Raw genomic sequence first — 10878 nt, 5'->3', positions numbered from 1 at the left:
GGTTTTGGGTTCCTGATGAGGGGGTCTATGAAGGAGCCACATTAGAAACTCTTTAGTGAAAGCTCCTCAGTTTAAATGACTCAATGCAAAAAAACGCAGTCCAGCAAATCCCATTAGCGCAGTGCACGTCTCCTGCCTGCCTGGAGCTGAACATGCTTCCTAAAGGAGGCCAGTGCCATCATCTCTTCCTGCACTGGGGGAATCGGAGCCAGTGACTGCCTGCTCTTACCCAATTGTCCTGTCCCCTGCTCTAATCACTGCAGTCAGCGTCTCCACTCGAGGCTGCAGAGGGCCAGGCAGCCCCCCAGCTCAGGGGTGTGCACGTGGTGAGGGTGAATTGTGCTGAACGTTTTTTTTCACGAGCTGCTCCTGGAGTTTCCCAGTCCCTCTTATCCCATGAAATGTTAGGGTCCTGCCCTGTCCCCACTCCAGCAGGTGCATAGCGTTTCCTGCTAGGATGGATTCGCTAGTTGTCTTCACGCTTTCTCATCTTTCCTTCTATTACTGGGAGAAAATGTCCTTCTTCCCCACTTTTTATTTACATTTTTGGGAGCACAACACACAGCCTCTTCCCTGGCTGATGTTGCCTCCAATTAGCCTAACGAGGATTCTCTTAAGAGGTTAACACCCAACAAGCCCATACCCGGAGGGCAAACAGCAAATGCACAGAGCTGCTTTCACCCTGATCCTTAGGAGGCACTGGCCATGCGGGGTCAAAGTTTTAATTGTCACTTTGATAACCTTCCTTTTTTAATGGATCGAGCAGAGTTAAGGTCGTTTTACTTCACTAATATAAACAATTTTTAATTGAATTCCAGTTTCCAATGAAATGCAGCTTGACACAACTCCGAGTAAACAATTAGCATGTAGTAAATAAGAAATGTGTCATTCACCATTTTCTAGCTTATTAACAAATGTCATAAGAATCTGAAGCAATATATGAGAAGCGATTGTTGTGTAAATAAATGTGGTTAGTGCAGCGTATCATCCTGGTTAGCAAAAAGAAGCACCACCGTTAGTATATAGGCTGTCTTTGCTTGCAAATCAGCAAGTTTTCATAGTTATGTCAACCAATGAGAGAGAACCATTTCAAGGAAAATAACTAAATAGTAGAACTGCAAAACCAGATGAAAATCGGAGATTTAAATTAAGGTTTCCTGCTCGCTGATTTAAATCAAGGCCCCCTGCGAGTGACTGAGCTGCAGGGAGGGCGGGGGTGCTAACAGAGTGGCCTTTGGGGATTTAAAGCCTCCCCTCCTTCTCACTTGCCCACACCCTTGGAGGGGGGCCCTTGAGTGCTGGAGCTGTGGGCCTGCTTGTCTTCTTGTGCAGGCTGGTTTTACACCAGGGTCACTTCGTGGACTTCTCTAGGGTTGCTCCTGATTTCATCCAGAGTGAGTAAGGCCCCATAGATGAAACCCATCTCATTTGGAGCAGGTATCTGTCAGGCACTGGCTAAAAGGCTGGTGTCCTCAGAGCCCCCGAGAGCACTGAACTAACCTCCTGTGAGCTGTCGTGCCCACACGTGGCATTCCCTTCCCAGCATTGCTGGGTGCCCAGGGTGAGCTGGGCATCTCCCAGTGTGCATCTGGCATAGGCTGAGGGTGCAGAAACACAGGTCCCTGCATGCCAGGTTAGGCACTGAAATAACTTCCCTCCGGGGGCTGAATCTAGATGGTAGGGCCTGACTGTAGCCACCTGGGCTTGGAAACTGTGGCTTATGGCAAATAGCAGAACAATCCCCTTCCAAATGCATGTCCAAGGGGGAGCAAAAAGGCTTTTGAAAAAGACTCAGTGCTGGTCCTTAGGTGAGTGGTGATCTAATGGGCAGTGATATACATACGACCAGTAATTATGTTAAAGGTGCCCAGATCTGTACCATGCAGACTCGAGTTACAATGAAATACTGCTGGGAGTGCTGTCCTCCTCTACTTCCCTGTCAAGACCTGCTATCTCCTACATTCCTAGCACCTAGGGGGCGCTGAGCTAAGGGCGTGCACCGACCGGGCACCGCAGCACAGCCTCCCCTGGGTTATCAGCAGGAGGAATGGGGAGGTTCACAGAGATGACTTGAACCCAGTCTGGGGACTCGCTAACCGTTCAGTAGGCGGGCTGGTGTTCGTCCAGAAGGGGCGGTGGGGGTGGGAACTGCACACCACTCTGTGGAGGGGGTGGAGCTGGTAGTCCATGGATGTTCCTGAAGCGGCCAGGCCAGCAGGTATCAGCTTCCATCTCCCTTCTCAGTCTGGGCTCATCAGAAACGTGCTGATGAGCCTGTGTGCGCCCTGCCCCATGGTGACGGGGGTCACGGACTCTCACTCTCTCTCTCTTTCCCTCTCCCGCACAGCCATCCCATCCGCCCCCCAGGCCGTGATCTCCAGTGTGAACGAGACGTCGCTGATGCTGGAGTGGACCCCACCCCGGGACTCCGGGGGCCGCGAGGACCTGGTGTACAATATCATCTGCAAGAGCTGCGGCTCGGGGCGCGGCGCCTGCACCCGCTGTGGGGACAACGTGCAGTTCTCCCCACGCCAGCTGGGCCTGACAGAGCCCCGCATCTACATCAGCGACCTGCTGGCCCACACCCAGTACACCTTTGAGATCCAGGCCGTGAACGGGGTCACCGACCAGAGCCCCTTCTCCCCACAGTTTGCCTCAGTCAATATCACCACCAACCAGGCCGGTAAGGAATTGCGCTCTCTGTTGTTGAGCCAGGCTGAGGCTCAGGGATGGGAATGGAGTCAGGAGCCTCTCGCTTCCTGGTCACATTGGTGGTGACCAAAAGCCCGTCCCACCCGAGGGATGGTCAGTGACCAGCCCATTTCCCCGGGCACAGGGAAAACATCCCTTGTCCTAGCAAAGAGACTCTTTTTGTGTGTGTTTGTACAGGGCCTAGCACAGTGGGTGCCTGTCTGTCCCTGGGCTCCGAGGCACTACAGTAATCCAAACAATGGGCTGCAGCGGTCACCTGGCAGGGCGTTGTGGGGAGCTTGCATTGCCGCTCTCTCTGGTCTGGCCTCTCTGCAAGTGCTGCCAATGCTCCGGTAGCCGGAGCTGGAGCGCTAAGGTGGAGGGGCTGGTGGGAGGGGTGGGGTGCACAGGGAGCGCCAGGTCCGCACTCAGCAGCTCTCGCAAGATGATGTCGCAGGGGATCATTGCCGCAGACAATTGCTAATAAGAAGCACCACTCCAAGGGCAGTTCCATTCTGCTCCCTCGGGCCAGAGTCCAGGAGTCTCCAGGATCTCAGGGGCTTTTGGTTTGGGTCTGTTGGACTGTGGCTTGAGCTCATAACTCAACTGGTGGGCCGGTACCGGGTCAGCGTGCGTGAGCATCCAGATCTGTGTGCTGGTGTGCCTGGCTGAGCTGTGCGTGTGAGCGGGCCTGAGTGTGAACAGTGTGTCTGTGTGCTGGGAGAGAAATAGCGTGGGCACGACTTGGCTGTGCCAGGGGTCTTTCTGGGTAGGACTTTGGGGGGGAGTGTAGGACATGTGGGCGATGTGTCTATTTCTGTTCTAGTTGGGAGAGATCTAACCCTTTCCCTCAGAGGGGCTCCTCCAGTGTTTAGAAGCTGTTTAACGCTCTGATTTCACACCTTGCAATTAAGCGCTGCAATCGCTACATTAATGCCCCAACTGTGAACATTTCCACCTCTGCAGAACAAGCAGCTGAGGCGGATGAAATTGCGAATTGAGTTTTTTTAGTTGCCTCCTTTCAGAGCCTTGGATCCTCCTCTTGTGCTTCCCTTGTTTGACACTCCCTTATTATCGGGGCTCACACTTCCCAGGCTGTGTGTTGCCTCTCTTAATGTAGCCATTCATTAGCGCTAAACAGTAACTGCCTGCTCGCTAATTCCTCTGTAATTAGAGGCTCTGAATTCTTTTGCTTACACTCAGCCTAGTCTGGCAGCCTTGATGTACCTCATTAGCAGTTGGTAACAGAAGCTGTAGATACAAAGATACAACAGGGAGCTGGGAAGAGGGGGAAAGGGGGGAAGACAGGAAAAGGAGGGTACTCTGCGGCAGGGAGAGGAGAGATGGGGGAGGGGAGAGGTTGGCTCAAGGGCAGCAATGGAGACAAGAACGCCGGTTGGATGCGTGTCTGCCTTTGCGAGGAGAGGCTCCAGGCTCAGTCTCCACCTGGGGCTTGTTCTCCGCTTTCATGGGAGCCTAAGAGGAGGATTGAATGTGTGACGGGCTATTTGCCGCCTCCTGCAGGGGCTGAGCAATCCCTTCCCAGCGACCACGGCGGCTACTTGCTCGCCTTCATTCTTGCCTCAGCAGCATTGACAAAGCACCGCCAGCCATGGGTTGCTTTGGCCTTGGAGTCATTATCTGCTCCCAGCTGTACGCCAAGGGACACTGAATGGTGCAGCTCGGAGGGCGGGACTGGGAGCTGGATTGCTTCCCTAGACTGAGCCCGCCTGTCGCCTTTGTATCGATAGTTCACTGACGCTCCTTTACGTGATAATATCAGGTGCTGGGCAGCACGGTACGGTGCTCACACAGCAGCCAGGCAGGGGCAGACAAAGCCATGAAACTGCTGTGGTTTGAATGGCACAAGGAGAGCCAGCCTTCTCCAGGGAGACTCTGAGGGCAAGCAGATGGCGCTGGCTGACTTCAGGCACAGTAGCTTCTTTAGCATCCCAGATGGGAGAACAGCCCTAGAGGGGATGGAGGAAACTCCTGCAGAGGAAGCAGGGTGTGGGCTGAGAGCCAGAGCCAGAGGAACGGCATTGCAGAAGGAGATGACATCACAGTGACCGTAGTGCGAGAGGGGTAGCCCAGGAGCAGGGGAGACACCTGTTGTCTCTCAGGAAGGTGTTGAGGCAGAAAGGGGTGGGAGAGAAGCAGCCGTGCTCTGGGTCCTAGGCTGACTTTCGGGCAGAGGGGAGGGTGCCAGGCTGAGCAAAAGCACAGGCAGGGATTGGAAAAAACTTCTGAGAATTCAGCTGCAGCTGAAGATCCACCTGTGGCTGCAGAAGATTGTGAGAGAGGAAGGGTCTAAGGCAGGTTTCCCAGACCTTGAATCATTCCTGTAGCTCTTTTCTGGGACTTCTTTGAAACATGCTTTTTGAAGTAATTGGACACACTGTCTCAGTAATGGTCTTGTCAATGCTCTGTGTGCTGGCAACACAGCCCAAAATTGTGCTGTTCCTCTGAGCACAGAATCACACTGGGAGCTCATGGTCTCTTGGTTTCCATCTTAACCCCTCAGCCCTCTTCCGTGTCATTCCAAGGCCAGACAGGACCATTGTGGTCATCTGGTCTGCCCTCCTGTAGAACACAGAGAACTTCCCCAAAATAACTCCTAGTCCAGAGCTTTTAGAAAACCACCCAATCTGGATTTTAAAATGGCCACAACCCTGGTACATTGTCCCAGTGGCTAATTACACCTTATTTCCAGTCTGAATTTGTCTAGTTTCAGCTTCCAGCCACTGGATCATGTCAGACCTTCCTCTGCTACAGTCCCCCATTCTATAAGTATGACCTACATTCTTTGTTCCTGATGGATGACCTTCTGTGTGGCTGTGTTGAAATACACAATGTTCGAATGAGCCCAAGCAATCTAGGTTGGTTTGTATAACACTCCTGTCCCCATCATTGTTTACCAGGCCACGAATCTGTGTGTCATCTGCCAACGTGACCAGCAGTGGTATTGTATTTTCTTGCAGATAATTGATGAAGGTATTGAATAGCATTGGGCTAAGAATAGATTGTAGGAGCATTCCACTAGAAACACAATGCTGATTCCCCAGGTACAGTTCCTTTTGGAGATATATCCGTCAGCTCGTTTTCAATCCATTTGATATGTGTTATATTGCTTAACAAGAACGTTGCGTGGTACGGAGTCAATGGGGGGTCAGGTATGTCTACACAGCAGTGCTTCCCAGCGTGGATACACAGACACACTAGCTGTGCTCAAGCACGGACAGCGGCTCAGGCTAGCCATCCAAGTACACAGAGAGGGGATCGGGCAGGTTTGTTCTCAGATGGCTAGCAGCCACACTGCTAGCTCAGCCAGAGCATGTCTTTCTATCCGCACTGGGAAGCCCACTTCCAGCTGCAGTGTAGACAGAGTTTATTTATATTATGTCAACACAGTTACCTTTATCAACCAAACTTGTAATCTCATAAAAAATATATAAGTTAGTTTGGCGAGATGTATTTTCCATAAAACCATGCTGGTGGACATCACTTATGTTACCATCCCTTAATTCTTTCCTGACTGCGTCCCATATCAGCTGTTCCCTGATCTTGCTCAGGATTGATGTCAGAGTAACTGGCCTGTAGTTAATCCCATTTAACCTCTTTAAATAATGACACAGCAAGAGGTTTTTTCCAGCAGAGTCTCTGGAGAGACAGACTCAAAATTCTCCATCGTGTGGGCCACATGTTAAGACAGACATTACCTTGAGAACACTTCTCACAGTCATGCAGATCCACCTCTCCGCTCATTTGTCCTTCACCCAGACCCATCTCCCCATCCGTTTTCAGGAGAACAGACTCACCTCCCCTTCATCCATCCGCAAGGCGGCTCTGTCCCTTCAGGATTGGCCGTGATGAAGATGATGATGGCCTCCCCTTCCTGCTCACCTGACCTCCCTGGGGCAATGACACCAGTAGTTTACACAGAAAAGCTACTTTAGGAAATTAGCTTCTTTTAATACAATTTGGTGATTGAAGCAAAGAAGTGAGTCAGCACCATGTGACCTGCCTGCCCCACTCTGCAAGGACACCTGGAAACTTCCTGCTGACCACCGGTGGACCAAAGCATAGGCGCCAACTCCGTGCGTGCTCCGGGGCTGGAGCACCCACAGGGAAAAATTGGTGGGTGCTCTGCACCCACCGGCAGCTCCCCGCCCCCCCGCCCAACTCACCTCCGCCTCCTCCCCTGAGCGCGCCGCGTGCCCGCTTTTCCCCCCTAGCTCCCAGCGCTTGCGCTGCAAAACAGCTGTTTTGCGCGGCTGGGAGGGAGGCGGGAGAAGGGGGAACGCGGCGCACTTGGGGAAGAGGCGGGGCCGGGGCGGGGATTTGGGGAAGGGGTTGGAATGGGGGCGGGGAAAGGGTGGAGTCGGGGCGGGGGCGGGGAGGGCACGAGTACCCACCGGCGCCAGGGAAAGTTGGCGCCTATGGACCAAAGATTACTGTTTGGGAACAGCTTCCTTAAGAAGAAATGGGGCCCAAAAGAGCATGCACAGATGTCTATAAGGACCTGCAGATTTCTTACCACCAAGGTTCCCTGTTTTGCACAGGATGCTGCATTGTCAGCAAAGGTTTGCAGAGGCCAGGACCAGATTCTGTCTGCTTCTTTGCTGGAGTGAAAGCTGAAGAGAGGGCACCTTCCCCCAACACTCCTTGGGGCTCCCAGAACCTTGGGGCTCACACTCCTACAGTGGCTGGGGTGGCACCATGGCCCTGTGCCCCTTCTGCACTGGCCAGCCCTGGGTGGATTGCAGATGGTACTCTTGTGTACATGCACGGCTCTCAACCTCACACTTTTCACCACCACTTTCACGCCACATTACAAGATGGCAAGTAGGTACAAAAACATGGACCAAACAAAGAGATTTAATGATCCAAGAAGGTCTGCAAGTTTCCTGCTGAAACATGAACCAAAATCGCAGTCACAATGTCCCTGGGATTTCTTAGTGGCTTTGCAATGGGAAGAACCATGCAACAAACATTTCTGAAATTCCCATGCTGGATTGCCCTGCTGCTCGGTCGCATGCTGTTTATAATGTACAGTGGGGACAGTGTGTCTGTGATGTGCCGCGCGGACGCTGTGTCCGTGATGTGCTGCGCGGACGCTGTGTCTGTGATATGCCAGGGGGATTCTGTGTCTGTCACGTGCCATGAGGCCGCTGTGTCCATGATGTGCCGCGGGAACACTCTGTCTGTGATGTGCCGCGCGGACGCTGTGTCTGTGTCATGAAGTTGGGACGCTGTGTCTGTGATGTGCCAGGGGGATGCTGTATCCAAGAAGTGTCACGGGGAAGCTGTGTCTGTGCCATGCTGTGTCGTGGGGAGGCTGTTTCTGTGATCTGCCGCGGGGACGCTGTGTCCCTGATGTGCCAGAGGGACACTGTGGCTGTGATGTGCTGTGTCGTGGGGACGCTGTGTCTGTGATGTGCCGCGGGGACGCTGTGGCCGTGCCATGCCGAGGTGTGATAAATGAAGGGGAGGAAGTAGCTCCCTTTTATGGACACCCAGCCAGACAGTTAGCTGTAAAATTCCTCTTATTAGCTGTACTCTGCTTGCTTTCCCTGTAAAGGGTTAACAAGCCCACAGGTAAAAGGGAAAGAGTGGGCACCCAAGCAAAAGAACCAATGGGAGGCTAGAACTTTTTAAAATTGGGGAAAAACTTCCCTTTGTCTGTGTTGTGGTTCTCCAGGGAACAGGCCAGCAGTTACGCTGTGAGAAGCTTTGAGTCAGGTATGAAAAACCATCAGATCATACCTGAAGATTGCTTATCTGAAACCCCAGATATGTACGTAATTTAGGGAATGTCTAGGAGGACACAATTAGGTTTATTTCTGTTTATTTCTTATTGGCTTGTGGATCTCCTCCGTGTAGACCCCAAACGCTTTTGTTTTGCTTGTAACCTTTAAGCTGGACCTCAAGAAGGTTATTCTTGATGTTTACATTTTATAAGTGGGGGTTTTTTTAATCTAGCAAAAGCCTAAGTTCCAAATGTATTTTCTTTCTTTTTGGTTTTAATAAAATTTACCCTTTTTAAGAACCAGATTGGAGGTTTGTGCACATGTGGTTTAATTAGCTGGTGGCAACAGCTGATTTCCTTTGTTTTCTTTCACAGCTCTTCCCCGGGGAGGGGGAGGTGAAAGGGCTTGAGAGTACCCCACCGGGGGGAATTCCCAAGTGCTCCTTCCTGGGTCCAAAGGGGTTTTTGCACTTGGGTGGTGGCAGCATCTGCCCATCCAAGGTCAGAAAGAAGCGGTAACCTTGGGAGTTTAATACAAGCGTGGGGTGGCCGGTATTAATTTTTAAAATCCTTGCGGGGCCCCCACCTTCTGCACTCAAAGTGCCAGAGTGGGGAATCAGCCTAGACAGGAGGCTGGGTCTGTGATGTGCCACGGGGACGCTGGGTCTGTGATATGCCACGGGGAAGCTGTGTCCGTGATGTGCCGCGGGGACGCTGTGTCTGTGCCGTGCCGTTGGGACGCTGTGTCTGTGATGTTCCAGTAGGACGCTGTATACATGATGTGCCAAGGGGATGCTGTATCAGTGATTTGCCGTGGGAACGCCGTGTCTCTGATGTGCTGCTGGGTGCTGTGTCTGTGATGTACCATGGGGACACTGTGTCCCTTATGTGCTGCGGGGACGCTGTGTCCGAGATATACCGCGCGGACCCTGTGTCTGTGATTTTGGGGGGACGCTGTTTCTGTGATGTGCTGCGAGAATGCTGTGTCTGTGATGTGCCGCGGGGATGCTCTGTCGGTGATGTGCCATTGGGACGCTGTGTCTGTGATGTGCCCTGGGGATGCTGTGTCCGTGATGTGCGGTGGGGATGCTCTGTCTCTGATGTGCAGCGGGGACGCTGTGTCTGTGTTGTGCCGTGGGGAGGGTATGTCTGTGATGTGCCAGGGGGACGCTGCATCCGAGATGTACTGTGGGGACGCTGTGTCTGTGATGTGGTGCAGTGACCCTGTGTCTGTGATGTACCAGGGGGACGCTATATCTCTGATGGGTATAGGGACGCTGTATCAGTGATGTGCTGTGGGGACGCTGTGTATGTGATATGCCATGTGGACACTGTATCCCTGATGTGCCAGGGGGATGCTGTGCCTATGATGTGCCACGGGGACGCCGTTGTGACATTGCACTCCATATGTTTTATGGAAATATGCTTATGAGTGTGAATATGATGTAACTGGAATATGCTTTATGCAAAAGGTCTCTTATAAGGTATCATAACAAAGGTTATAACAGACTGAAATTTTTCCTCCTATTTGTATACATGTATCATTCTTGTATCTGAAACTAGAAATATGAAGTATAACTCTGAGGTCCTATTGCAATTATGCAAAGTGTGGGCCATTAATGGTGGTTTAGAATCTTGATGGCTCCCATTGACTAGGACAATTGGTTGTAAATGGTTTATTTACCTGCAAACCCTCCTGTGTACATTTGGGCCAACCCAGGAAGACTGGAGACTAGGGGTCTTACATTACATGTGACCATGTCACATGACACTGGAATCCATCTTAATCCTTGTACTTTTCCATTGATGAGTCAGGAGTGGGGACAAGCACAGACAAAAGATTCTCACCTTGTGCTAAAGCTATAAAAGGGGGTGGAATAGGACAAAGGGGGCTGCCAGTCATGAAAAAACCCTGCTTACCACCTGAGATGACTGCTGCACTAACAAGGACTGTACCGGGGAAAGGATTGGGCCCAGACTAGGAAGGAGTCTAGTCTGTGAAAAAAGCTTATTGGAACATCTTTGAGGGTGAGATATTAACTTTAATCAGTTTCTTAATGTATTAGGCTTTGACTTGTGTGTTGTTGTTTTTTTATTTTGCTTTGTGGATTACTTTGTTCTGTCTGATATTACTTGAAACCCCTTAAATCCTACTTTTGATACTTAATAAAATCACTTTTGTTTATTAATAAACCCAGAGTAAGTGATTAATACCTGGGAGAGCAAACAGCCTTGCATATCTCTCTATCGGTGTTATAGAGGGCGGACAGTTTATGAATTTACCCTGTATAAGCGTTATACAGCGTAAAACAGATTTATTTGGGGTTTGGATCCCACTGGGAACTGAGTGTCTGGGTGCTGAAGACAGGTAACCTGCTGAGCCATTTTCAGTTAAGTCTGCAGCTTTGGGGGCATGGACCTATCCCTGGGTCTGTGTT

The 10878-nt window shown here is 51.4% G+C and overlaps 1 protein-coding gene across 4 annotated transcripts in view; it reads left to right on the top strand.

Moving 5' to 3' along the window:
• EPHB2 (EPH receptor B2) overlaps positions 1 to 10878 on the top strand; it is a 143217-nt gene that overhangs the window by 74634 nt on the left and 57705 nt on the right. For all 4 annotated transcript variants that reach the window (XM_026659973.2, XM_026659971.2, XM_026659972.2 and 1 more), the window contains exon 4: positions 2348 to 2683. In XM_026659973.2, coding sequence (XP_026515758.1) covers positions 2348 to 2683 — 336 coding nt within the window. The remainder of the gene's footprint in view (positions 1 to 2347; positions 2684 to 10878) is intronic.

This window comes from Terrapene carolina, unplaced genomic scaffold (genome assembly GCF_002925995.2).
Source record: "Terrapene carolina triunguis isolate 2854851 unplaced genomic scaffold, T_m_triunguis-2.0 Scaffold714, whole genome shotgun sequence".
Taxonomy (NCBI): Eukaryota; Metazoa; Chordata; order Testudines; family Emydidae; genus Terrapene; species Terrapene triunguis.
This window is presented reverse-complemented; position numbering and strand designations above follow the sequence as displayed.